The sequence below is a fragment of the Podarcis muralis genome, chromosome 13 (assembly GCF_964188315.1).
Source record: "Podarcis muralis chromosome 13, rPodMur119.hap1.1, whole genome shotgun sequence".
Taxonomy (NCBI): domain Eukaryota; kingdom Metazoa; phylum Chordata; class Lepidosauria; order Squamata; family Lacertidae; genus Podarcis; species Podarcis muralis.
The window spans coordinates 19,641,747-19,668,841 of NC_135667.1; the positions used below are offsets into that span (position 1 = coordinate 19,641,747).

Consider the following 27,095-nt stretch of genomic DNA (forward strand, 5'->3'; position numbering starts at 1 on the left):
TTGAAGGGCGGCGCAAAGTGGAAGGAGGAAGCCATATTTTCTCTTGTTTGAAACTGGTTGAAGTTTGCGGGTATAATATGGCTATATCTATAAATCTCTGGGTTTGCTTTCCCCCCATGGCAGACTGACAGCTCACTCCGGCTCGGTCCTTTTCTCACAAAGACCTAAACAGTGGGGTGGGTCTCCACCTGCTAATGCTAGTTCCGCCCCCGCCCCCGCCATCTTCCTATCATCACTTTCAAAAGATTCCCCCCGGCGTTAGACCCACAAACACCTGAACGCTTCTAAGAACTGATCTGGCTTTGTTTTCAATTCGCCATTTCGAAGATCTCTTCTCCGCCCCGCCCCCCGCCACACACACACACACACACACACACACACACACACACACACACACACCCCTCGACCCCTCCTTTCTTCACTTTTCTAGTTAACCCCACCTCTTCCTTCCCGGCCCCACCCCGCAGCCAGCAACGTTTCAGCACCACGGAAAGCGGGCAGCTCCTTTGCGCTCTCGCTCTCCCCAAACACACAAGCACAAAACGCTACCAGCCTGCGCTCTTCCTCTCTCGCGCTGCTCCTTTTCAAAAGAGAACTGTTTTGATTTGCCTCCGTCCGATCTTTGCCTTTGATCTGCCCAGCAAACCTCACTTCTTCTGCCGAGAAAGCGGGAAGAGAAAAGGGTAAGATGCGCCCCTTTGGGACTTCGGTTTTCTAGCCAGAAGTGCTGTGCGAGAGAGGGAGGCTCCGCACCCAAGAGATTATGAGTTGTGCTGAATTTCTCTTTCTTCCCTTTGCCTGAGAGGATATATCTTTCTCTCTCAAGCCATCAAGGGTGGGCAGGGTGGGCTCTTGAGAACAGAGGGGGAGGAACCCCTTCCCCCAGAGCCTGGGGAACAAAGGCAGGTGGCTTACCTGTGTCCAGGGCGACCAGGGAGACGTGACCGGTGAGCTTTGCACAGGGATGGAACCAGGTGGGAGGTGGAAGCAGAGGAGGACGCTCGCTTGTTTTTCCTACCCAAGCGATGCCAGGTGGAGACTGAGGCCCAGGGGGGCGTTAGTGCCCAGGCAAGACCCGCTTGGCATCGAAAAGGGTGAGCGGGTGGAGACATGGTCAACAGAAAGCGCAATCGTGATTTTGAAGAACTGAGTGCTGAGTACGAACTTAAAAGAATCATGGCATCCTCCGCCACCTTCCCACGGCAGCTCAATGGGGCATGGCCAGTTGACCCCCACCAACACACACACTCGCGTGGCTGCAAATATGACACCCCACCCCTTTTAAACCCATCTAAATAAGTGAACTCCATCTATAAGGCTTGAGCGCACAGGGAGCCAGCAACCCCTGACGGGGATGGGAGAGGGAGGGTGCGTGTCGAGGGGAAGATGTGGGTCTCCCGACCCCCAACCGTACAGGAGATGGAAGGGAGGTGTGTGGATGGCTTGGCTGGAGAGAGGGAGGGGGCGTTTAAAGGAAACAGCCACTGCTTGGGGGAAAGCGGGACTCATCCAACTGCCCTCTCCTTGGGGAGATAGACTTCGACAGGGAGCCTGGGTAGGGGGCAGGATTTGGGATCCCCGGTGGCTCGGCTATCCTCCGGGAAGGCAGGAGGCGAAAGAGGCTCATTTGGCAATAACGTCCTCAGTCTGGCGTCTGAGCCGATGGGAGTTGCTATAGTACCATCCACAATTCACGGCGAGGCAAGCTGCGCTCTGTTGTCTCCAGGGCGGGGCGGAACTTTAACACAGCTCGCGGAGGTGAACGGAGGCGTCGTCCAGCTCGACACGCGTCAGGGCAGGCTAAGCCCTCCTCTCAGTAATAGGCCTTGGCTTTGTAGCATAGGAAGTAATGCTAAGAGTGCTTCTGAGCACGTTAAGAGAGCATCTCATCTCTGAGTGAATTGAGGCAAGTGGGGGCAGGCGTGCATTAGTCTTCCATTCTTTCCCTAAAGATCTCGAAGCGTTGTCCATTGTGGCTTCCTTCTTAATTTATGCTGGGAGCTACCTCGTCAGGTAGGTTTAGGATGGAGCGTAAAAGCCACCCAGCTAAATCCATGGCCAAACGCAGAGATTTAAACCCAGGCATCCCCAAGGCACTCTGGCACCCTAACCACTATGCTAGACTGGCTGAGGGTGGAGAGGGCGTTTCAGGGTGTCCAGGCAGGATCGGCCCCTGTTAAGAAACACTAAATCTCCTGCTTTGCCATCTTCTCCCTCTCCTACCCATACACATGCATGCACTGTACGGGGAAGGTCAATATCACACTGTATCATAGAATGGTAGAGTTGGAAGGGACCCCGAGGGTCATCTAGTCCAACCCCCTGCAATGCAGGAATCTTTTGCCCAACGTGGGGCTCGAACCCACGACCCAGAGATTAAGAGTATCATGTTCTACCGACTGCTGTTAGCTCAGCTCAGTGACAGTGATTAAAAGGGATTAATTTCGATTTGGGCTCACCAGGATTAATTGGAAACATGTTGCCAGAGTAGCTGTTGAGTACCAATCAACCCCCCCCCCGCTCCCCCGCCCAACCTGTAATTAGCAAGGGAAATAAATTCTTCGAAGAGTGCTAAATTTCAACGTCTGCTTTGGCTTCTCACCTTTGTTCATGGCAGGGCTGTTTAACCCCTCTTTGACAGGCAAGGAATTCAACAGGTGAAGCTTTCTCCTCATTGCATCCTTATGTTAGCTGGGTGTGGGGCCACGCATTAACTTTGTGTCTGTGGTTCAACTGTTAGAAGCACAGCAATCCAGCCATCAAAAAGAAGGCAACACAATACAACAAACCTCACGCCCGTTAGGATTGCTGCTTTGAAACAAGCAAAACAACTGGCTTGGTTCTTTGATAGCATGATATGCAGAAATTAAGCAGACAGAGCTCTTCCAGGCATTGAGATAAAGCCTCTCAGGCAGAGAAAGATCTGGAGAGCCTTTTAACCAAGGGATGGGCTATCGTCCCTCCCACTTATTAGGAGGTGAGTTGGCTTTTGAGGACAGCAATTGCAGTCAGGACTTCATTTTTGGGTGTAAAAACTGGAGTGACACAATGGGTAGAAAATAGGGAGGCGGGGAACCAGCTATTGAGTCTTTGGACAAGTCACTTAGTCCCTCATCTGTAAAATGGGAACATTCTGCCATGGCACAGCTAAGCTTTAAGGCCACACAGTGCTTCAAAAATTATTAACTGTCTGACCCATTAACATGGATAACATTTCAGCATGCTTCTATTCCCGTAGGGCTGTGAGCCAAGGGCTCCTAGATTTGTGACATGCGGCTTCTGAAAGGATGGGAGATGCCCCCACCACACCTCTTTCTTTTCACTCTTAAGCACTCTGTGCATGCTCTACTCTTGGAAGCAGGTGGAAGGGAGGGATGCAGACCTTGCGCTTGGTGTGCGTGTGTGTCCCTGCAGATGGCTCCAAGAGGAGGCTTGCATTTGGTTGCCATAGTTTTCCTAAGAAGATGGAGAGAGTTGCTGTGAATGCTCCCATATCACCAAGCCAGCCACCCCAGTCCTCTGCCAGGCATTTACCATATTTTTCCGTGTATAAGATTATTATTTTTAACCCAAAAATTAGGTTTAAAATTGGGGCTCGTCTTATACATGGTTAGTGCTGAGGGGTGTTTTCTTAATTTGGAGTCTTATACATGGGGGTGTCTTATACACAGAAAATACGGTACATTGTGTGTGTGCATGAATGAAACTGCATCTCTGCTCCTTTGGCGACTCACTCTCAGCAGGTCTCCACTGTGCAATGGTTTTCTTTGAGCTCAGAGCTTGCAGTAAAATCTGAGGAGTGAGCCCCTGAAACTAGCTTCAACAGGAGTGAATTAGAGCAGGTGAGGTGAAGAGGGGCACTCAGCTTCCTAATTCAGTGGAGGCTGCTCTATTAGGACAAATGGGGCATTGCCCACCAATCTCAGTTTGCCCTCAGTCTGTCTCCACCTGCCTGCCTTCTTACTTAAAGGTGGGGAGGCAGGAGCTGGCTGTCAGCTTCCACCACTTCCTTAGGAAGAGAAGTCAGCAGGGGAGAGGGGGACACAAAGCTAAACTTTATTGGTCCTTCCTCTCATTGGCTCTCTAGCTCCACCTACTGTTTGGACCTCCTGCCTTCTACCCTGCCACTCCCAAAGGGCAGTGTCCACCACTGTCCTGATTCCTCTGGAAGACTGGAAGGATCCAGTTGGTTTTATTGGGCTTAATTTGAGCCAGCTTTTAGGACTTTAAGCTCATGCCACCAGTCCAGTATCTCCTGAGGCAATTGATCTGGGCTTTGTAGTGGACACCTGGCCAGAACTCGCTTTCCGTGCCTAGCAAGGTTGGAGTGGCGAGAAAGAGCATTCCGAGCCATGTGCAGAGTGCTCCCCCCTCAGTGTCTTGCCAGTAAACGAACAGCCAGATACATTGCGCCTGTGATTCAAAGGAAGGCCTCTGGTGATGTCCCATCGTCCTTTGATTTAAAATACATAAATAAATCCAGTGGGTGAGAGGTTTGGGAGGAAGCCAGGTCTCTTGAGTCTTCTGAGAGGTGAGGGAGCAAGTTAGAGCTGGAAAGAGAGTTAAGGTCGAACACACCTCCAGTGTCATTTTGTGATGCAGGGAGTGGGGGGGGGAGATGGGCTGAGGGTTAACTGGAAAGAGCTTAGCGACCAACAACGCTGTTATTCTCAAGCTGGACATCTTTTGGGATTACATATTTAATCATGTTCCAAACCTAATCATATGTATTATGTATAGTGGTATAGTCTCTCTCTCCCTCTCTCTCTCTGACACACACACACACACACACACACACACACACTTTGAACACAAACACTTAAAATCATCAGAGGCATGTGGTGCCTTAAAGCAGGAATGGGAAAACCTGTTCTCCCCAAATGTTACTAGACTCCAGCTCCCATCAGTCCCAGGCAGCATGGTCAGTGGTCATGACTGATGGAAGTTGTAGTCCAACAACATCCAGAAGGTTCTCCCTGCCTTAGAGCCAGTGTGGTGTAGTGGTTAAGAGCGGTAGTCTCGTAATCTGGGGAACCGGGTTCGCGTCTCCGCTCCTCCACATGCAGCTGCTGGGTGACCTTGGGCCAGTCACACTTCTTTGAAGTCTCTCAGCCCCACTCACCTCACAGAGTGTTTGTTGTGGGGGAGGAAGGGAAAGGAGAATGTTAGCCGCTTTGAGACTCCTGAAGGGGAGTGAAAGGCGGGATATCAAATCCAAACTCTTCTTCTTCTTCTTAGAGACTGGCAAACTTAGGCCTCTCTGGCATGATACATTTGAAGCACCGTGATTCCTCTTTAAACCTCAGTGGCTCCCCTTCCCTCAAGAAATTGAACCCTGGGAACTGCAGTTTGTTAAGGGTGCCGAGAAGAATTGACAATTAGATCGCTTTGTGAACGGTAGCTCTGTGAGGAGAATAGGAGTATCCTAAGAACTCTCAGCAACCCTTAACAAACTACAGTTCCCAGGATTCTTTGGGGGAAGCCATATGACCATTTTAAGTGATACGATACTGCTTTGAATGTATAGAAGAAGAGGAGAAGAGTTTGGATTTGATATCCCGCTTTATCACTACCCAAAGGAGTCTCAAAGCAGCTAACATTCTCCTTTCCCTTCCTCCCCCACAACAAACACTCTGTGAGGTGAGTGGGGCTGAGAGGCTTCAGAGAAGTGTGACTGGCCCAAGGTCACCCAGCAGGTGCAGGTGGAGGAGCGGAGACGCGAACCCGGTTCCCCAGATTATGAGACTACTACTCTTAACCACTACACCACACTGTATAGCCGAGATGGGACACATTATTGTGGCATAAGCTCACCTTGTTCTCCTGTTTTTTGCTGCAAGAAGGCTGCTACCCCTTGGGAAGTTGTTACAAACTCCTAAAGCAGCTCAGTGACTCACAGAGCAACCTTATGAACACTTATTTGTGACTAGAGCCCGTTGGAGCAGAGCCACTGTATGTGTGTGTGCCGTTGGGAGTAGGCCTTGCCCAGTGCCACGCGGCTTCAATAGTGGCGGCACCTCCTCTCATGTTCTTAGGAGGAACCTGCCTTTGATGCTACACCACATTCAGCTGGGCATTTTGGCCTTCTCCACCCCCTCAATATTGGGTGTGTGTGTCCTGAGCTGCCTGCTAAATAATACTGGGGGGCTAACACCCCCTAGAGTTGGCATGCCTGCATTAAAGTCAATAGGACTTCCTTCTGAGCAGACAAAAAGAGGATTGCCCTGTGAGACGTAGAGTTATGAGCCAGGGAGTTCAAAACACTGGTTTTAATATCACAAGAGAATAGTTTGAAGTCAGCCTACCTATCCCTTCGTAGCTGGAGCTCCAGAATGTTCCTGCAGGCTCAATTCAGTTGACAGGAACTCTGGGCTTCTTCAGGTGACCTATTTATTATTGAGCACTCATTCTGATTTGCTTGCACAAAGCTTAGGCTGTGGCTACATCCAGTCTTTGTGGAGCATTTGTTCAGATCTGTTTACAGGGCTGTCATGATGCAACTGTGAACCTCCATCCTGCATTCCTCCTGATTTTACACATGTTTCTCATTGGTGATTCACCCACCCCACACATTTCAATGCATTTCCCCATCGCTTTCCAAATTGCAAAAGGTCCGTTGTTGACTTATAATTGGATCTGTCTCACTGGGACAACAACTGGGTGCTTTAATCCACTTTGAATGCAAACGCAAAGTTTTGTTATGTTCCTGAATCCGTCCCTCAAAAATCATGACTGTGCATTGGAACCTTCTGCATTTTCCGGGATATGTTTCCATTCCATCCCATCTATATTCCATCTCTCTTTCATGATGAAACTGAAAACAGCATGGATGTCTTTGCCTGGATAATTGCCCAAGCAGGCACTTACAAGATCCAGACCTCCTTAGCTTCAGCAAGATGCCTGCTGACCAAGCCTGGGGTGCAGATTTCAGGCAGGGGTGGGATTCAGCAGGGGCAGACTCTGGTCTTTCAAATTTCAGTGATGTCCTGTGTGAGAGCCACAATTTGGTGCCCTCCCACCTCTCACCTTCTGTGCTGCTCAAATCACTCCGCCATAGTTGTGATGCCCTGCGCTGTCCCCTAGGCTCAGCGCCCGGTGCGATGGAACAGCTTGCACTGCGCTAAATCTGCCTCTGGATTCTGTGCCTCCTGCAGAAAGACTGCAAAGTAAGCTCCATTCCATCCAGGAGGAATGACTTCTTTGTAGACCTGTATAAGATCCTTGCTGTGCCGTGTGGTTTGGGAAGCCAGTCCTGCACTGAACCCAGCAATGTCATTAGCTTTGGCTCTGCTCACAAAATAAAATTTCCAAGGATGGATCCCACCATAGAACACTGCATAAATTGTTCTTGAATTCCAAGAGCTTTCCTGGAACATTTTGAACCGTTAGCTTATTTGCAGCCATTTGGATGCCATCTTTCTGATCTGTTGCATACAGGCAGAAGGTCTAATTACTGATTTGTTTTATAATACGGATCTTGAGTATTCCCGCCACTTATTTTCCTTTCCCATCTCACATCTGTAGGCCAGGGCTCAGCAGAAAGGCCTCAGCAATGTTCTAACTCATTACTCAACTGGCTACCAGTTGTTTGGGGGGTTTATTTGGCAGCCTGAAATGTTTGTCTCTGTGTTAATTTCTTTGAATAGAATGGCTGGCACGGCCATTGTGATGCAATTATGGCACTCTCTCTGCTGTCTCCGCTTGGATGAGCTCTGTGCTGACGCCACACAATATTGCCTTACTTGTAAAGTTATGGCACAGTCTTTGTTGGGATGCTGAGACCTTGTCTGAGTCTGCCCTACTTGCTGCCCCCAGAGGGAAAATGTCGCCAAAATAAGCCTTCAAAGCAGCCTGTCCACGAGTTCGACAAACTAACAGGCTGATTTTGTGATGTAGACTGAACATCCTGATTTGTGAACCTGCTCAGGGATTTCCTAAATAAGGAGTTGCCAATGTGGTACCTGTTAGTGGCATGGCACCCTTGAGGTCTTCGCTTGGCTCCCGCAAGGATGGATACCTTTTTCTCCCTTGAAAAACACACAGAGATGAAGGAGGAAGTGGAAAGAGTGGTGCTCTTTCCCACTTCCTGTTTCAGCTCTATGTGCTTTTCATGGTGGCTCAGTTGAATTCTGCCAGATCCAACTTTTACACAGATCCCTTGGGAAAGTGAAGTGTGTTTCTGAGTATACACATGTGTATTTTCTGTCTCTTTGGGTGGAAGAATGGCAAGCAAGAAGTGACCAGAATGGGTTGTGCTCATGGTACTTAAAAAAAAAAATGGCCCTAAAAACTGTTGGTGACCCCCTGGTCTAAATTAAGAGCAGCATATAAACAACCCTAGTAAAAACAAGCGTGGTTCACTTACCTTTATCCTATTTTGAAAAATCAACTTACAGAATTCATTGCCATGTGGTGGTGGTGATTCCTGGTTTAGGTGGCTTCAAAGCCCTGTTTGTCCACCAAAGCTCAGTAGGCTTCCATATTCAAAGATAATATAACCTCTGAGGATTAGACAAGCAGCTAGGGCAGGTTGTTGCCTTTGGGTTCTGCTTGTTGGCTTCCTGGCGGCATCTGCTTAGCCACTGCGGAAAAACAGGATGTTGGATGTGTTGTTTGAGTTCTAGCTGATGAACTGAAGACAACTGCAATTTATTACATCTGTATAAATGCACCTGTGAATAAATAATATTGCTGAAGGGAGAAAGATACATACTTCACTGGCTGTGCTCATAAGGTCATAAGAAGGCCCACTTCATATGCCCATCACGTCCAAAATCCTGTTCTCACAGTGGCCAACCAGAGGCCTTTGGCAGGACCTGAGCAATTCTCCCTACCTGTGATTCTGAGCAAGTGGCATTTAGAGTCATACCATTTCCAGTGCTGGACGTAGTACCCAGACATCATGACTCATGTTGCACAGCCATTGCCATCTTAGAGCACGAATCCCCTTCAATGGAGAGGCTGGCTTTTTTTTCAAGTTTGTGCATTATTTTTTTATATATATAATTAATGCAGTTGCATTTTTATTCGAAACAGGGTAGTTTGAACTGATTGATCTAATCACCATCAACAACAATAATTTTATTATTTGTACCCTGCCCATTTGACTGGGTTGACCCTACAAACATTACAAATGTAGTATGTGTGCTGCTCTGGTTCGCCAGAAGTGGCTTAGTCATGCTGGCCACATGACCCGGAAGCTGTACGCCGGCTCCCTAGGCCAATAAAGCGAGATGAGCGTTGCAACCCCAGAGTCGGCCACGACTGGACCTAATGGTCAGGGGTCCCTTTACCTTTTTAGTGTGAGGAAAAGATCATCTAATGAACTACTAGGCAATTGATAAATTGTTCTTCTTCAGTGGCACCCTACAATCTGCCTCCAGGAACAGGCTGGTGCACCCTGTCTCTCAGTAGGGCCGGCCATGCGAGACTGACTGAGTCCAAAGATCTGTGGGGTAAAGAAGGTGAACCTTTGCTGGAACAACCACCAGCTCAGCAAGGAAATGCTCTTCTCTGTCTTACCCCCCCCCAATCTATTCCTTGACACTTCACAACGTGTAATGCAAGTGAGTGTGAGCCACCCACAAGGCAAGAGACTGAAACTGCTAATCTGGTAAGACATCTGCTCTTGGAGGGGGAAGAGGCAGAGAGGGAAAAATGAGTCTGGGCCTTTGCCATCCACTCTGGCTATTACGTTCCTCGCTGTTTACAACATTAAGAGCAAGGTCTTAATGCTTTGTTCCTCTGTTCGAAGACAGTGTTCCCGACTTCCTCCTCCTCTCAGTGGATGAGATGTTCAAAGTAGTGCTGTTGAGACAAGAGTCAGGAGGCAGGCTTCACAAACCAAGGAGTCACAAAACAAGCACAGGCAATGTTGATAATTGAGGGTGGGGCCTAATGATCCTCCAGAGGTTGTTTGACTCAGGCTCCCATCAGCCCTACTCATCATGGCCAACAGACAGGCCAACAACATCCAGATGACCGCAGGTTCTTCTGCACCCCTGCTGAAGATACCCAAGTAATGTGCTGCTGCTGCTACCTTCACACACAATGCGTGAAGCTGCAGTGGGTGAGATGGCAAGCTGATCAGTGCTCGGAGCCTTAATGCTAATGCGCAGGAATTTACATGCATGTTCTCTGGAGATGAGAAACACTCACTGACTTGCTCAGTGTTAATTGGGAAGGAGGTGGCTGAATCTCAAAGCATGACTGCTCTTGCGACTAGCCCTGGCAACAAATGGTAAAAGTCCTTACCCCAAAAGGGGGGGGGGATTACAGAAACAGTATTTCAATAGGGGTTGTGATTAGGAAATGGGAACTGTCCCTTGTAAATAGGGATAGCTAAAGTGTTTGTACTGGAGCAGGCTATGGATTGAAAGCAAGGACCCTGCGGGTCAAGGACTGCATGTAACCCTCAGCCTTGTTGTTGTTGTTGTTTAGTTGTTTAGTCGTGTCCGACTCTTCATGACCCCCTAGACCAGAGCATGCCAGGCACTCCTGTCTTCCACTGCCTCCTGCAGTTTGGTCAAACTCATGTTGGTAGCTTCAAGAACACTGTCCAACCATCTCGTCCTCTGTCGTCCCCTTCTCCTTGTGCCCTCCATCTTTCCCAACATCAGGGTCTTTTCCAGGGAGTCTTCTCTTCTCATGAGGTGGCCAAAGTATTGGAGCCTCAGCTTCAGGATCTGTCCTTCCAGTGAGCACTCAGGGCTGATTTCCTTCAGAATGGAGAGGTTTGTTCTTCTTGCAGTCCATGGGACTCTCAAGAGTCTCCTCCAGCACCATAATTCAAAAGCATCAATTCTTTGGCGATCAGCCTTCTTTATGGTCCAGCTCTCATTTTCATACATCACTACTGGGAAAACCATAGCTTTAACTATATGGACCTTTGTTGGCAAGGTGATGTCTCTGCTTTTTAAGATGCTGTCTAGGTTTGTCATTGCTTTTCTTCCAAGAAACCCTCAGCCTAACTGCAGGAAAAACCTTCAGCCTCATTTTGTGTGCGAAGGGGAGCCCAGAAGGAGAGAAATAGAGAAGGAGGAGGGGATGGTGGAAGAAGGACTGGCAAGAGTGAACTCTCTCATCTGTCAGCCCACTGGGCAGGGAGAAGGAAGGGTGTGAGAGAAAGGGGTGGTGGAAAAAAGTGATAGAGAGAGAAGGGTTGACACAGAGAGAAGGTGTCAGAGGGAGAGAAAGGAGTGGCACACAGAGAAACCAAGAAGGCATGAGGAAGAGAGAGAAAAGCGGTGGCAGAGAGAGAGAGGAAGGAGGAGGAGCCTCGCCCACTCTTCCTTCTGGTCCTGCCAAGCTCTCAATGCAGGCATGTAGCCCCTCCCTGACCATTGCCCTCTCCCCCGAGGGAATATGGCTCTCAACAGGAAAAAGCAAGGTTATTCATCGCTGCTGTAGACGCTGAGCCCTGCACCCCCACAGAAAAAGGAGTTCCCTCCATAGCTACGCGAATTGCATCCTTTCCCCAACCCACTCAGAGTTTTATTGTTATGCCTGCCTTAAAAACAATACTAACTCCAGCACTTAAACCAGGCGTGAAATAAGAGAAGGTGCTTTTGAGAGGGGGGAGAATTTAGTTTGTGAATCTGATTCCCTCCCCTGCACACCCAAGTCAATCAGCTCAAGAGAGGAAGCGACTTCTTCCTAGAAGGAAGGGGGGGGGGGAATGGCCAGTTTTTCCCCACCCCCACCTCCAGTCCCTCCCTCCCAGCAAGGCTCTTCCTTTCTGACAGCCTTGTGAAGTATGGATGAGCAAACTGGAGGACGGGGAGGGAAGCTGAAGCTGACAGGAAATCTGGGGACAAGTTGGAAACAGGCCCCCGGGTTGGGAAGGCGTCGCTGGAGCTTGGGGGAGAGGGGTGTCACTGCGCATTCGTCCAGGAAATGGGGGGGGGGAGGGAGGGAGAAAAAGAGGGTTGATCTCAGGACACACTGTTGCATAAACAGGAGTTCTGGAAATCTGTATTTAAAACACACACATACAGACCGAGATTCCGCAATTAGTCAGCTTAATAAATAAATTAAGCAAATTAGATTCATTTTCTTTAACGTGCCTCATTTTATATCCTCTCCCTGCCGCCGCCACGTGAAAAGCAAGATGGGTGTGGGGAGAGCAGTGGGGCTGAGGGAGTGGAAGCGAGTTACAGGTGTTGACCAAATAACTTACAGTATGGGGGGCAGTTTTTCTCCGAATATCAGTTGCTAGGAATCACAAGTGGGGAGAAGGCTCTGTTGCACCCAGGGTCGGCTTTCAGGCTTCTCATAGGCATCTGGGTGGTCTCTGGCCTGATCCAGCAGATCTCTTCTTGTGTTAACATGGACTTGAGACATTTACCGGTATTTGGAGTCCTGACATCTGCTTGGGAAGGAAGTTCCTGTTGTTTGTGGGGACAGGATGCAGTGGCGGAAGGAAACCACTCTGTACATGCTCAGAGGTACATTCATTTCTCATATCATATTACAGTGGTACCTCAGGTTATAGACGCTTCAGGTTACAGACTCCACTAACCCAGAAATATTACCTTGGGTTAAGAACTTTGCTTCAGGATGAGAACAGAAATCGTGCTCCAGTAGTGCAGCGGGAGCAGGAGGCCCCATTAGCTAAAGTGGTACCTCAGGTTAAGAACGGACCTCCAGAACAACCTGAGGTACCACTGTATTTCATATGTTTCTCTTAAAAAGAAGAGGCAGAGGCAGTGGCCTGGCCACAGATAGGAAAGGTTGGTGCTAAATGAGTATGCATATGGGGAAAAGATGGTGTTGTGGAACCAAGATCAACAGGACCCACAAGAGATGTTTGTTTCTGCTTAGAGCACTGTTTGTAACACATCACATTAACAGAGTTTCTAACCTAGGACTAGAGCTGGGTGATATATTGATATATCGTCCCAAACCGGTTTGAAATCCATATTGTGATATCAGTGTCATACTGTAATTTTGAGCTGGCAATATATTGCAAATCATGGTGTGTGTGTGCGCGCGCTATGCAGAAATCACAATGTGGGGAAAATGTGAAGCCAGCCAATGCCTCTACCCAGCTCCAGCCTTAGTTCAGACACTGTGATATATCAGTATATTGTGATGTTTAGCTGGTGGTGCATCAAGAAGTTGAAAACCAGATATCACCCAGCCCTACCCAAGACCCATTTACAGTAGGTATTGTGATCCTTTGGAGGCAGAGCCCTGCCTCAGTGGTAGAGCATCTGCCTGGCATGCAGAAGGTCTCAGGTTCAGCCCCCTGCATCTCCACATAGGAGGAGGAGATTGGATTTGACATCCTGCTTTATCACTACCCGAAGGAGTCTCAAAGTGGTTAACATTCTCCTTTCCCTTCCTCCCCCACAACAAACACTCTGGGAGGTGAGTGAAGCTGAGAGACTTCAAAGAAGTGTGACTGGCCCAAGGTCACCCAGCAGCTGCAGGTGGAGGAGCGGAGAAGCGAACCTGGTTCACCAGATTATGAGTCCACTGCTCTTAACCACTACACCACACTGGCTGGGAGAGGCTCCCTCCCTGAAATCCTGGATAGCTGCTGCCAGTCAGAGTTGACAGTACTGAGCCAGGTAGATCAATAGTCTGACTCTGTAGAAGACACCTTCCTGTGTAGCTGCAATGGCAGGATGCTTGGAGGGTGTTAGTTTGGGAGCACAGAAGACGCAGGATGCAGTTTCTTAGCAGGTCTGGGTCGGTTCAGCGCCTGGATGAGAGATTCCCTGGAAGAACTACGATGCTCCCTTTGCTTCCGTGTTGCCATGGAGGAAAGGTGAGGCCCAGACCTGCTTAGCTACAGCAAGGCAGCTGCATCGCTTGCCTCCAGACCATCCCCTGGTAAAGACATGAATAATCTCCAGCACTCAAGCATCCCTTTCTCCGCACAGCAGCTGCAAGGTGTTAAATCCTTGCTTCTGAAACAATGTCTGGAGGATTTGGGCTGTGGAGAAGTGCCTAAGCCGTGCCAAGCCCATCTGTGAGCTATCAGAGGCGGGGAGGCAGAATGAGTGTGGCAGGTGGGTGACAGACTTCAGGGCCTGTCATGCGAGGCGGACACAGGAGGTGGAGATGGGAAGGGCAGGAGCAGAGAGCGCAGAGCTCTCTACTAATAATAAATAGAACATCTGTCAGTCCATCGATTTCTTTGTGTCTTCCTGGCTCCACAGACGCCGTTTCCCTTCCGTTCAGTTTCTCCATCAAAACCGAAACAGTATTTAAAAGTAAAATTGTGCCTGATAGACTGTGAACATCACTGCTCATGGCAGTCAGAACAAGCCCACACAGCGTATTTAAATAACTGGATCCCTTTCACTTATAAAAATAAATAGTGTCATTTATGTAATAACATTTAAAAACCCTTCTTCTTTTTGAATCTATGGAGAGTTAAATGCAGCTCCCATTTTCTTTTCCTTAAAAAACCCCCTAATATCCACCCCTCTCTATCAAACATCCATCCTTTCATGTGCATTGAACTGTAATTAACTCTTCCTGCACACAGTAGCCCAGTTCAGATGGAAGGATCTCAGTGAGTAAAATAAACCATGGTTTATTGGACCACGAATAACCATTGTGTTTGCATGGTCCCCTTCCCTGCTCTTTCCACCACATTTTTATGCAACACGCCTGAGGTTTGCTAAGCCAGATACACATTATATCTGAAACAGGAGCTGCTTTAAGCCCTGCCTATAAGCCAGGATTTGTACAGCATGGGTTGTATTCAGTTCTACTCAAAGTAGACTCCTAAGTTAATCAAGGTCATTAACTTCAAGGGGTCTACTCTGAGTAGGACTAGCATTTGATGTATTTATTATTATTATTATTATTATTATTATTATTATTATTATTATTAAAATGGTGGGAAGCAGCATCCGCAATCAATACTAACAGCAGATCACCATTTATGTGGCTGAGCTGGAGTCTGAAATGCAGGCTTTCTTGTTCACAGCTCTTTCTCATAACCACTATAAGCACATATAGCTTCTGCATAATAACCAGGCCAGTAAATTTCCCCGTGAATGGCTATCAGAACAGCGCCCTTAAAACCCCCAATCGAAGAGTCAAATCACAGCTCTCTCCGTGCCTCTTTCATGTTTTCCTTTCAGGCACATGCAGAATGGGGGAGGGAAGTTGATGATGTTGTTTTTAAAGCAGACCGCGAGTCTTGAGTTCAAATGCTGCCTCCAGGAGCAAGTTGGGCTTGAACCGTGCTCTTTTATTCATTTATTCGGGTGGCGGCTGCTGCTTTCGAATCCCGAGGCCGTTCCGGCCTATTTGTCAGGAGATAAACGGGAGTGTCCAACCAAGAGAAACGGCCTGTCAGTCTGATGTGCGGAGAGACGGTGGCCAAGCGCTGGGGATGATAATCCGAGGCGGGCGCTCCCTCGGGCTCCCTCTCGTCCTCCGCACCCAGCTCTTTTCGGTCCTCCTTAATTATTTAGAGTGGAAATCATTACCACTCTAAAGGGATCTAGGGAGAAGGCCATTTTGAGTGGTTTGCACGGTGGAGGCGGGGCGGGAGGGCTAGTGAGTTAAAAGGGAGGAGAGTGGCTGGGAGCCAGACTCCGATCTCCCCTGGAAAGGCTAGGTAGTAAAAGCAGGGATTGGGGTGGGGGTGGGTGGGAGGGAGGGAGGGCTGCACTCAGGACGCCTGGGTTCTCTACATGGAGTGTCTTAAAAGAGGAGGAGGGGCAGCTCTCTGCTAAGGCGATCAATAGCGCACTTGTCCAGGCCCGCGGGGCGCTGCTGCTATCCAAGGTCCTGAAATCCAGCGCTGCGTCCCTGCGTTACGTGCCTGCTTGCCTGCCTGATTACGAGGAAAGTCCCCGAGGGGCTGCCGCCCCCCTCTCTCTCCCTCCCTCCCTCCCGCCTCGCCAAGCTGTTGCCTTTCTGTCCATCAAGCGTCAGGGGAGATGCCCCCGTCCAATCAGCGGCTTCCCTGTCCCGGGAGTCCGTGCGCCCCGGCAGCTGCGTCTTCCTTCCCCTCGCCAAACCCTCATTGAGGCAAGATGGCTCTCAGCAAAGGGAACATCTTTGTTTTTGAGTGAGGGGCGTGTGTGTGTGACAGAGAAGCTGAGAGAAAGAAGACTGTGAAGGAGAAGCAACACGCCCCCATTCTGCAATGTAGATACACTACAGCCTTTTGCAAGGAGGGGGAAGCCAGATCTGGCCCTCCACACCTTCCAGTGTGGCCCTCGGGACTCTGAAGCCACACTCCTTAGCAGCCCTCGCTTGCACTCTCCTCGCGAGTCCGCTTGCCTGGCTGGGATGTGTCTTGATAGGATAAGGATTCATGCTTGCCTGGCTGGAGAGTAGAGATGTGGGAAGGGGTGTGTGTGCAGAAGCTAGCCAACTGTACAAATATATATATTTCATTTTGCCTCCCAGAATGCAGCCCTCAGGCTAAGGTTTCCCAACACTGCCGTTCTGTTGGATGAGAGCCCAAGGATCCAGGCTCCTGCTTTCAAACAAAGTATTATTATGGTTATTATCAAGATTTGTATACCACCCCTATATCCATAGATCTCAGGGTGGTTCACAACATAAAAATTGCAATATAAAAAACACAAAACATATAATGAAATCAAGAACAAAAACAAACCAATAACGTCAATTTCCACAATCTGCTGCACATAGTGCTGGCCACAGATGGCCTCTCAAATTGAAGGAAGAGATGGGTGCTCACAATTAGCCATGGCAATATCACAGCTTTTCTCCTCCCCGCCACTCCATGCCAAGAGTCTTCTTCTTCTTCTTCTTCTTTTTGCTGCTATTGCAAGTGCTAACCATGTAGCCACCATTTTCCACCCTCCACAGTGCACTAGCAAAGCTCAGGGCATTGTGCACTTGGGAGTGGTAGCCACCTACCCACTCACCAAAAAACATTAATATAACAAAATAAATCATGGAGAATATTCAGAGAAAATTCTGCAGTACTTTGGCTTTCTTTTTCTAAGGCTGTGAGAAAGAAGAGAGGGGTGTGTCAGAGATTATACCCCCAAAAAGCGCATTCTGAGAAACTTTAGCTCAGAATGACCTAATGCATTCCACACCCGCCCACCCCTGCCCAAATATCTCACATCAAAACACAATTCTGCATAGGCAAACCTGGGGCAACTGATCCACAAAACCAGAGAGCCAGTGAGTGAAACCGTTTATAGTTTTATCCATGTGCTCATTTTACCTAGTTCCCCCCATCTCAACACTGTATTAATCCCCCTGATGTATTTGTAAATCATCCTCATTACATCTCCTCTCGCCCTTCTCTTTGCTCTGCTAAAGGGAGCAAAGCAGTCCTTTTCAGTTTATCTCACAGGAAAGCTGGGGGTTTTCCTTTGTGTTTTGGCAAAGTTATAAAACAACAAAGAGTTTGGTAACACAGGGGTGGTAATTTTAGTTCTTCTGGAGCAAATCAGCACAGTCTTGTGATGCCTTAAAGATGAACATATTTATTAGGATGTAAGCTTTCATTCGGGACGCGGGTGGCGCTGTGGGTAAAACCTCAGCGCCTAGGGCTTGCCGATCGCATGGTTGGCGGTTCGAATCCCCGCGGCGGGGTGTGCTCCCGTTGCTCGGTCCCAGCGCCTGCCAACCTAGCAGTTCGAAAGCATGTCAAAGTGCAAGTAGATAAATAGGGACCGCTTACTAGCAGGAAGGTAAACGGTGTTTCCGTGTGCTGCTCTGGCTCGCCAGAAGCGGCTTCGTCATGCTGGCCACATGACCCAGAAGTGTCTGCGGACAGCGCTGGCTCCCGGCCTCTAGAGTGAGATGAGCGCACAACCCTAGAGTCTGTCAAGACTGGCCCGTACGGGCAGGGGTACCTTTACCTTTAAGCTTTCATTCACAGTGACAGCCTACTTCATCAGACACAACTCTCGTTCATAAAAGCTTCTACTTGAATAAATGGGTCCGTCTTCCAGATGCAACAAGACTCTTTGCTGCAACAGATGAATGCAACTGCTCCCCTGGACACCGTTACTAAAGTTATAGGCAGCAGGAGACTGACTGAATCTACTTTCAAAATCACTGGGAAAAGCAACAAATGAATGAACTAATTATGAATGGATGGAAACGGAAATGAATGAAAAATAAACAATAAAAATGAATAATGGATTATTATAACCTTGTACACTTCTAAGCTTATTCAAGAGAGAAGACAAATGCCTTGGATGGCTGCCTTGAAAGATCATTTGGAAGCTCTAGCTAGCTCAGAATACAGCAGCCAGCTTATTAACAGAGACTTGTAGAGCCAACCACATCTTGCCAGAGCTTAAAGATCTGCGCTGGCTCCCAGTTTCTTTCCAGGATGCAAAAGAAATACTGAAGCCAATTACAATAAACACAATCAATACAAACTTTTTTAAAAAAAATTAAGCATAGGTCTTGCAGATCCTGCGCAACTAAAAGAGGCCACAAATACTTGAAAAGCTTTCAAATTAAGGGCCAAAAGCCTGGATAAAACAGGCAAGTTTTTGCATGGATGTTTTTTGGATGTTCTTCTCACAGTTATGGAGAACGCATGAGCAGCAAAAACAGGACTGTGCCGAGTGATTCCCCCACTTCAGCTTGCATCCGTCTGTCTATCCATACAGTGCAAATGCCTGGAGCAATATGGGGAGCCTTTGTGTGTGCAGGATTCTGTGATAAATCCTGGGAAACCCTGGGGTTCCAGAACATGTGGATTTCTGTACCCCAGGGGTGTGGTACCTTTTTAAGCCTGAGGCTTGATTATTACTTTGTCCTTCTCAGATAATGCTTCTTGCTTGACTACGTGGAGGGCAAGGAGGGGTGAATGTATATGTATGAGTAGTACAAAGGTGATGTTTCTTGCACTTCCTGCTTTTGCCTCTGGCTGTGCCCATCACTGGGCCTTGGGAGGTTGCCCAGAAGAGAACCTGGACCTCAGGCTGAAAAAGGTCATCCACCCCAATCTTAGGTGATGGTAGTGCGGCCTATTAAGAGATAATAATAATAATAATAATAATAATAATAATAATAATAATAATAATAATAATAATAGTTATTATTATTATTATTTATACCCCACCCACTCCGGCCAGAGCCATGCTCAGGACAGCTAACACCAGTAAAATTACAGTGGTACCTCGGGTTAAGTACTTAATTCGTTCCAGAGGTCTGTTCTTAACCTGAAACTGTTCTTAACCTGAAGCACCACTTTAGCTAATGGGGCCTCCTGCTGCCGCTGGAGCACGATTTCCATTCTCATCCTGAAGCAAAGTTCTTAACCCGAGGTACTATTTCTGGGTTAGCAGAGTCTGTAACCTGAAGCGTCTGTAACCTGAAGCATATGTAACCCGAGGTACCACTGTACAGTAAAAACATAATGGGGGGAAAGACAAAAAACAATTTAAAATACAGGTTAAAATGCAATTTAAAATGCAGTCTCATTTTAAAAGTAGCCCGTAGATTAAAACCATAAGGGGAGGGAAACCTAAGAGTCCGACTGAGTCCAAACCAAAGGCCAGGCGGAACAACTCTGTCTTGCAGGCCCTGCGGAAAGATGTCAAGTCCCACAGGGCCCTAGTCTCTTGTGACAGAGCTTTCCACCAAGTCGGGGCCAGTACTGAAAAGGCCCTGGCCCTAGTTGAGACCAAGCTAACCACTTTGTGACTTGCAGATGCATTGCAGAGCTCCAGAACTTGGACCTGTTTACAGCTAGGTATAAGGTATAAAGGGACAAGTCAAAGGTTTGATGGGAAAACAAATAAAGGATCTGAGAAGGGAGGAAGGAACGCTACCTTAGGGAATGGGGTCAATGGTGTTAAACTGTACAGGGTGGTTTTTTTGTTGTTGTTGTTGTTTTTAACTGATTACACTTGCAGCAATCGTCAGTAGTTAACAAATTAGCTTTTTCTCCCTCTCTCTCGTCTTCCAGGTTCCACAATGAATGCAGCCCGGAGGTCAGCCAAAGTGGACTCGGAGGTGACAGAGTCCCAGATGGAGCCGTCCCTCAATGCCACCGAAATGCCCACCAAAGAGAACGTTTTTTCTGACTTGAAAGACAAGTTCATGAACAAGCTGAGCGACCTGCCAAGTAGGTGGAGCTTGAGCACCTTCTGAGCTTACATTTCGGCTCAGAGGATGGGTCTGACGAAACGGGCTTGAAAGGGCATCGAGATATTACACAAACAATGCCTAATCTATTTGAGTCACTGGCGTTTCTTGGCCCTAAAATGAGGGTTTGGTTTTAATTTTCACACAGAGAACGCGCAAAGACTTTGTGTGTCCTCTAATTCCACACAAGTGGAGCAATGCAAGCTTGCAGAATGTACTACTGAAATACCAGTTTGTTTAACCCCTTCGTGAAGCTCTGCTTGAAAGTATATGGGCTTGGATTGGTCAAATCTCTGAAGCTAAAGGGTGTGGCGTGGATGTTATATTAGCTAACAGTTTTAATGCAAAGTATACATAGCCCTGATTAGCGCCCCATGGCCTAGAGATGGATGCTTTATACTTTATATCTGTTCCACGTGTGGCTATAACATTATAACAGTCCAGGTGCCTGTATTATTCTTCGCTAACCTAATCAGCGGAACCTTTTGAGATGTGTAATCGACAAAGAGATTTTTCTTCAGGCAGAGCTCCGTGGAATTAGGTAACTCTGGAGAAAGAAGCCAGAGCTTAGGCCTGAAGGGGGAAATGGGAGGTGTCCCCCCAAACGTGACAGTGACACAAAAGCAGGAAGGCTTGCAAGGGCCTGCGAGGATACTGTCATGTGGAGGAAGAGCTTGGAAGGCTCATGGATGGATTTAGGGAAATGGCCTCACTACTAAGCTTGGGCTTATATCCTAAGCATGCTTATTAGGGAGTAAGTTCCATTTCAGCTCAGGGAACATTAGGATTCTTTTATTCAAGGACCAAAAGCAACTATAGTGGAATATCTTACAGAAGTTGCTCAAGAAGGGAAGGCTGAAAAAGTTCCCCCACCCCTGAAGTAAAGGATTTCACAATTAAATCTCAACTCCTCCAGTAATTAAGGCAAACCACTATTTCCCCTTCTGCCATGGGGGTGGGGAATGATAATTTAGTGGGCTGTCGTCAAGATTCTTGCATTAACTCACATGCTTTCAGAACTTAGAAGATGCACTGTATATATATTACATCCAAAAAGAGAGAAAGGCTGTTGAACCTCACCCGCCTTCTCTGCCCCTCTGCAGTCCCGCCCTGGGCTTTGGCCACCATCCTCATAGTGGCCGGCCTCCTGCTTCTCTGCTGCTGCTTCTGCGCCTGTAAGAAATGCTGTGGCAAGAGGAAGAAAGGCAAGAAAGGCAAAGATAAAGTGAAGGCCCAGATCAACATGAAGGAGGTGAAGGAACTGGGCAAGAGCTACATCGACAAGGTGAGTCAAGGCTGGCGGCTGCTTCCCTCTCTTGGCACCAGGGGAAGTCATCGCTTTCCTAAGATATTTCTGAACTTGCACACTTGCATGCATGCATCCATAATCCATACATAAACTGACTGTTAACTAGGGAACTACACAAAAGCTGCTATCAATTTAGCACTGCCTATTAGGCACTTGATAGAAGGACACGGGTGGTGCTGTGGGTTAAACCACAGAGCCTAGGACTTGCCAATCAGAAGGTCGGCGGTTCGAATCCCCGTGATGGGGTGAGCTCCCGTTGCTCGGTCCCTGCTCCTGCCAACCTAGCAGTTCGAAAGCACGTCAAAGTGCAAGTAGATAAATAGGTACCGCTCTGGCAGAAAGGTAAACGGCGTTTCTGTGCGCTGCTCTGGTTCGCCAGAAGCAGCTTAGTCATGCTGGCCACATGACTCGGAAGCTGTACGCTGGCTCCCTCAGCCAATAAAGAGAGATGAGCGCTGCAACCCCAGAGTCGGCCAGAACTGGACCTAATGGTCAGGGGTCCCTTTACCTTTACCTTATTAGGCACTTGCTTCTGTGCCTGCAAAATACATTTTATATACCTGATCAATATGCGCGTTTTAAGAATTGTAGATTGTGCTGTGTTACATACATCAACATTTCTGGGCAGATCCACACCATACACATGCAGTTTCTTAAGGGCAGTGAGAATATTAGCAGCGTGAGGGGGAACTACAGTTCCCAGGGTTCTTTTGTGGGGTGGGAAAGAGCGTGGAGTACTTTAGATATATGGTGCGGCTTGCTCTCTGTCTTTGATGCTAATACTTCCCTGTTGGCTGCTCTGACCCTTCCCTCTCTCCCTCCCAGGTCCAGCCTGAGATAGAAGATTTGGATCCATCTCTGCTGCAGGAGCCCAAGGAAGAAAAGCCCCAGGAGAAGCTGGGGAAACTCCAGTACTCGCTTGATTATGACTTCCAAAGCACCCAGGTAGGGGTGGTCAATGCTGCCAGCTGGGTTGGACAGGCCAGTGGTCTGATCCAAGGCAAGGTAGCTTACCTCTGTTCCTCTTAAACCTTTCCCTAGCTGGTGGTGGGCATTCTGCAAGCTGCTGACCTGCCAGCCTTGGACATCGGGGGCACCTCGGACCCTTACGTCAAAGTCTTCCTGCTCCCAGAGAAGAAGAAGAAATACGAGACCAAAGTGCACCGCAAAACCCTCAACCCCACATTCAACGAGTCCTTCACGTTTAAGGCAAGTTGTCCTCTGCATGTTCCCTCTTCCATCTTGCCCAAAGTTCCTGAGCTTGGCTGAGCATTTCTTCCCCATCTACTCCATCGCCTTCCCTTTTTACCAGTGGCTTCTCCCCATACTTTGCGGATCCTCTTCTCCCTCCCCACCCTATCGCACACAGTTTTACCACTGAATCGACCAATAGCACAGAGGCAGGGGGACGCAACATTCCCCTCAGGGCAAACTACCATGGGCCATATATCAGTGGTGGGCGGGACCAGAAGCAAAAGTGGGCAGGGCAAAATGCAGTTTTTTTCTTAGGACAGTAGCCAATGCCTACCCAGACACTAATACAGGACCGCCTCTGCCGGTATGCCCCACGGAGAGCCTCAAGGTCCATAAATAGCAACACCCTAGTGGTCCTGGGCCCTAAGGAAGTTAGATTGGCTTCAAACAGAGCCAGGGCCTTTTCAACTCTGGCTCCAGCCTGGTGGAACGCTCTGCCTCATGAGACCAGGGCCCTGCAGGATCTGATTTCTTTCCGCAGGGCCTGTAAGACAGAGTTGCTCCGCCTGGCCTTTGGCTTGGAACCAATTTGATTCCCACCCCTCTCTTTTTTCCTTTCTCCTCCTGTGATGAGGCTACATTTTAATATTTTAATGTTTCAATATTTTAATGTTGTATTTTAATTTTGTTTTTAAGTTGTAATCATTCAACTTGTTTTATTATTGCTTGTTAGCCGCTCTGAGCCCGGCCTTGGCTGGGGAGGGCGGGGTATAAATAAAAAAAATTATTATTATTATTAATAACTCCCTTCGAATCCTCCGTCCAGGGAAGGAAGAAGCATCACCACAGTTGAAGGACACCTTCCAGCCAGGCCAAAACACTCAAAAAGCAGAACCTGTGAGGGGGTGTGGCCTGAGCAGAGGGGGTAGGGCCTGCTGTGAGTTCTGAGAACCTGATAGGTCCAGAGAGTTACATTTGACCCTCAGGTGGGAGGTTCTGCACCCTTGCGATGACGTCTGCCATTTAATCAACCCGTTGTGTGTTTGGTCCTTAGGTCCCCTACTCGGAACTGGGCGGCAAGACCCTCGTCATGGCCGTCTATGACTTTGACCGCTTCTCCAAGCACGATGCCATTGGTGAGATACGCATCCCCATGAACACGGTGGATCTGGCCCATGTCATTGAAGAGTGGCGGGACCTGCAGTCAGCGGAGAAAGAAGAGGTAGGGGTCCATCAGGGTAGACCCTCTTTCAGAAGTGCCTGAGTCTGAAAGCGGGTTTGAACATCACAGTTGGGGCCCTTTACATATTATTCCGGTGAATTCTGAACTCACAGCTTATTACCCCAGCTTTTGATACTTGTAGGACCCACCTCGTTTCTGTGATTGTGAGTTTTTTAAATCAGCTTTTAACATTGTGTTTTAATTGTTGCAATTCACCCTGGGATCTTAGGGTGAAGGGCGAGTAAGACTCGTAATCTGGTGAACCGGGTTCGCGTCTCTGCTCCTCCACATGCAGCTGCTGGGTGACCTTGGGCTAGTCACACTTCTCTGAAGTCTCCCAGCCCCATTCACCTCACAGAGTGTTTGTTGTGGGGAAGGAAGGGAAAGGAGAATGTTAGCCACTTTGATACTCCTTAGGGTAGTGATAAAGCGGAATATCAAATCCAAACTCTTCTTTTTCTTCTTCTTTTCCATAAACAGCTGACATCAGATAGCTGGGATGATTTTACTTGTGTATTTATTTACATTTATATCCAATTTATTCAACATTAATATCCCACCAAGGAGTTCAAGGCAGCACATATGGCTCTCCTGCACTCTCCGGGTTTTTTTTTGCTTGCAACAAACCTGTGAGGTAATTTAGGCCAGTGGTGGAGTTTGTGCTCTCATTTATCCACGCTCCAACCGCTACACCTCGCTGGCATGTGGAGTTTGTATGATTCAACATCTGGGGCTGTGAGGAGGAGACTCACATGAGTTCTGACCACAGAATTGGCATCCTGTGGATGGCAGGGAGGAGGTTGCCAACTAATCACCCACCCACCCCTTGAATATGGAGATTGGCTCTTGATGCTTCCATCCTCGCTCTAAACTAGCCCTATTTTCCTCTCTGTAGCACGAGAAGCTGGGAGACATCTGCTTTTCTCTCCGGTATGTCCCTACGGCTGGGAAGCTGACAGTTATTGTGCTAGAAGCGAAAAACCTGAAAAAAATGGACGTGGGGGGTCTTTCAGGTAAGAACTCGCCATTGTGGTAAGCTGAATCAGGACATAGCCTGGGTTTCTTTTAGTTGAAAACCTTTCCTAAAGACTTAGCTCTATGATTCTATGTTTCTATGACTAATGGGGGCATTTGTGGAAGAGACTTAATGGCTGAAGCAGATCTATAACCGGTTGTGCTGTGGTATTATGGTTTGCTACTCTTTTTTAAATATGTGTTTTTTCTTTGTAGTGCATTACAAGTATATTTTCATATTTGTGGGTCTAATTGGTGGTTGTGGTTGTTGTATACCGAATTAGAGCATTGGCCCTCCCAGCTCAGTATAACCTTATCCTCGACAGACAATATTTAACTTCCACTGTTGCTGGGAAGGCACAGGTGAGGAGAGTGTTGTTGCTATGGACTCACAGCTGTCCATGGAAACGCAGGTTAATTCTGTGTCCAGGGAGGCTGTCTACCAGCTCCACATGGTGCGACAGCTGAGACCCTGCCTGCCTGAGCATTGTCTTGCCAGAGTGGTATATGCTCTGATTATCTCCCACTTTGACTACTATAATGCACTCTATGTGGGGTTATCTTTGAAGGTGATTCGGAAACTACAACTAATCCCAAATGCGGCAGCTTGACTGGTGACTGGGAGTGGCCGCCAAGACCATATAGCACTGGTCCTGAAGAATCTGCATTGGCTCCCAGTTCATTTCCAAGCACGATTCAGTGTCGGTGCTGACCTTTAAAGGCCTAAATGACCTCTGCCCAGTATACCTGAAGGAGCGTCGTTCAGCCCGGACACTGAGGTTCAGCTCAGAGGGCCTTCTGGCGGTTCCCTCATTGCGAGAATTGAAGTTACAGGAAACTAGGCCTTCTCAGTATGTCTTACTGTCTGCTGTGGCGTGAACGCCCTCCCGTCAGATGTCAAGGAGATAAACAACTATATGACCAAATGACTTTTAAAAGACATCTAAAAGCAGCCCTGCATAGGGAAGTTTTTAATGTTGGATGTTTTATTGTGTTTTTAATATTTTGTTGGGAACCACCCAGAGTGGCTGGGGCAACCCAGTCAGATGGGTGGCATATAAATAATAAAAAGCATAATCATCATTATGACCCCATGGGCATCTGGGTGGCCACTTAGTATGGAATCTAGGCACATATTAAAAATACTGTGAAAATGCTTTTTTTCAACATTTTGAAAAATATATTGAATTTGCCTATAACTCACTGTTGCCATCTAGTGTCACATTTGTATATTGCACTTTACAACACACTTAAAACATTTTATTTGCAGCTGTATAGCTGAGTCCTATGAGAACAGAGTGCTGGACTAGATGGGCTGTTACTTTTCTTCTTATTACCACCAGCAGCCGCCCTCTAGGATTTCAAACAGGGCTCTCTCCCAGCCATACCTGGAGATGCCTGGAATTGAACCATGGACCTTCTGCATGCAAAGCACAGATGTTCTACTACCTCTTAGCTGTGGCCCTTCAATAGACATCAAAATCACAATTCATTAGCGGTGGGGGAGATGGGAACATAGATCACCATTATACATTGCATAATGGAACCCCTGTGTGATTCTGAAATATCTTTCTACTCCTATCCCAGACCCCTATGTTAAAATCCATCTCATGCAAGGAGGGAAACGTATCAAGAAGAAGAAAACAACCATTAAGAAAAACACACTGAATCCCTATTACAACGAGTCGTTCAGTTTTGAGGTGCCATTTGAACAAATCCAGGTAACCCCCCCACCCTTCTCTCCACCCCCCACCCCCATTTCACCCAAAGGCAGCCAATTCTGAACTAGAGATGTGTGGACAAATATTTTTTGCAATCATCTTGCCAGAAAGTTACTTTTTTACACTTATGCACAAGTGCTGAATTTTGCATAGGGGTTTCTGTCTGGTTAGTTTGCATCTAAGTTTGTGTATTTGTTTGGGCCCAAGTCAGGACATGGTGGGCAAACTAGTTTGCTGTTTCCCGTCTCTGCTCCACTGCATGTTCAGGTAGCTAACTGGCTTGCTATTATTATTGCCTGGGTGCTGAGCTGTTGTGGATCCTTCTTCATTCTGACCCTTCTGGCTGTAAAAATACTTGCACATCCTCCCACCCCCACCCCCACTCTGGGTGGATTAACGATAACATTTGGAAAGACCCTCGACATATTCAGGACACTTCTTTGCTATTACAAATTATGCCAATCTCACTCTTAAAAGAATAATTGATAAAAGGGGTAATCACGGCATCCCTTATATGCTCCTGTGAGGAGAAAGAAACCCAGTCCTCAAATCACAATAGAAT

At 47.8% G+C, this 27,095-nt stretch overlaps 1 protein-coding gene across 1 annotated transcript in view; it reads left to right on the forward strand.

Annotated features, from left to right (window-relative positions):
• Positions 1–368: 368 nt before the first annotated feature.
• Positions 369–27,095, forward strand: part of SYT5 (synaptotagmin 5) — a 32,676-nt gene continuing 5,949 nt past the window's right edge. The window contains exons 1-8 of the mRNA XM_028702586.2: positions 369–683; positions 19,895–20,053; positions 21,177–21,358; positions 22,208–22,327; positions 22,424–22,591; positions 23,631–23,798; positions 24,694–24,811; positions 26,400–26,533. Of these exons, the coding sequence (XP_028558419.1) occupies positions 19,903–20,053; positions 21,177–21,358; positions 22,208–22,327; positions 22,424–22,591; positions 23,631–23,798; positions 24,694–24,811; positions 26,400–26,533 (1,041 nt within the window). The 5' untranslated portion in view covers positions 369–683; positions 19,895–19,902. The remainder of the gene's footprint in view (positions 684–19,894; positions 20,054–21,176; positions 21,359–22,207; positions 22,328–22,423; positions 22,592–23,630; positions 23,799–24,693; positions 24,812–26,399; positions 26,534–27,095) is intronic.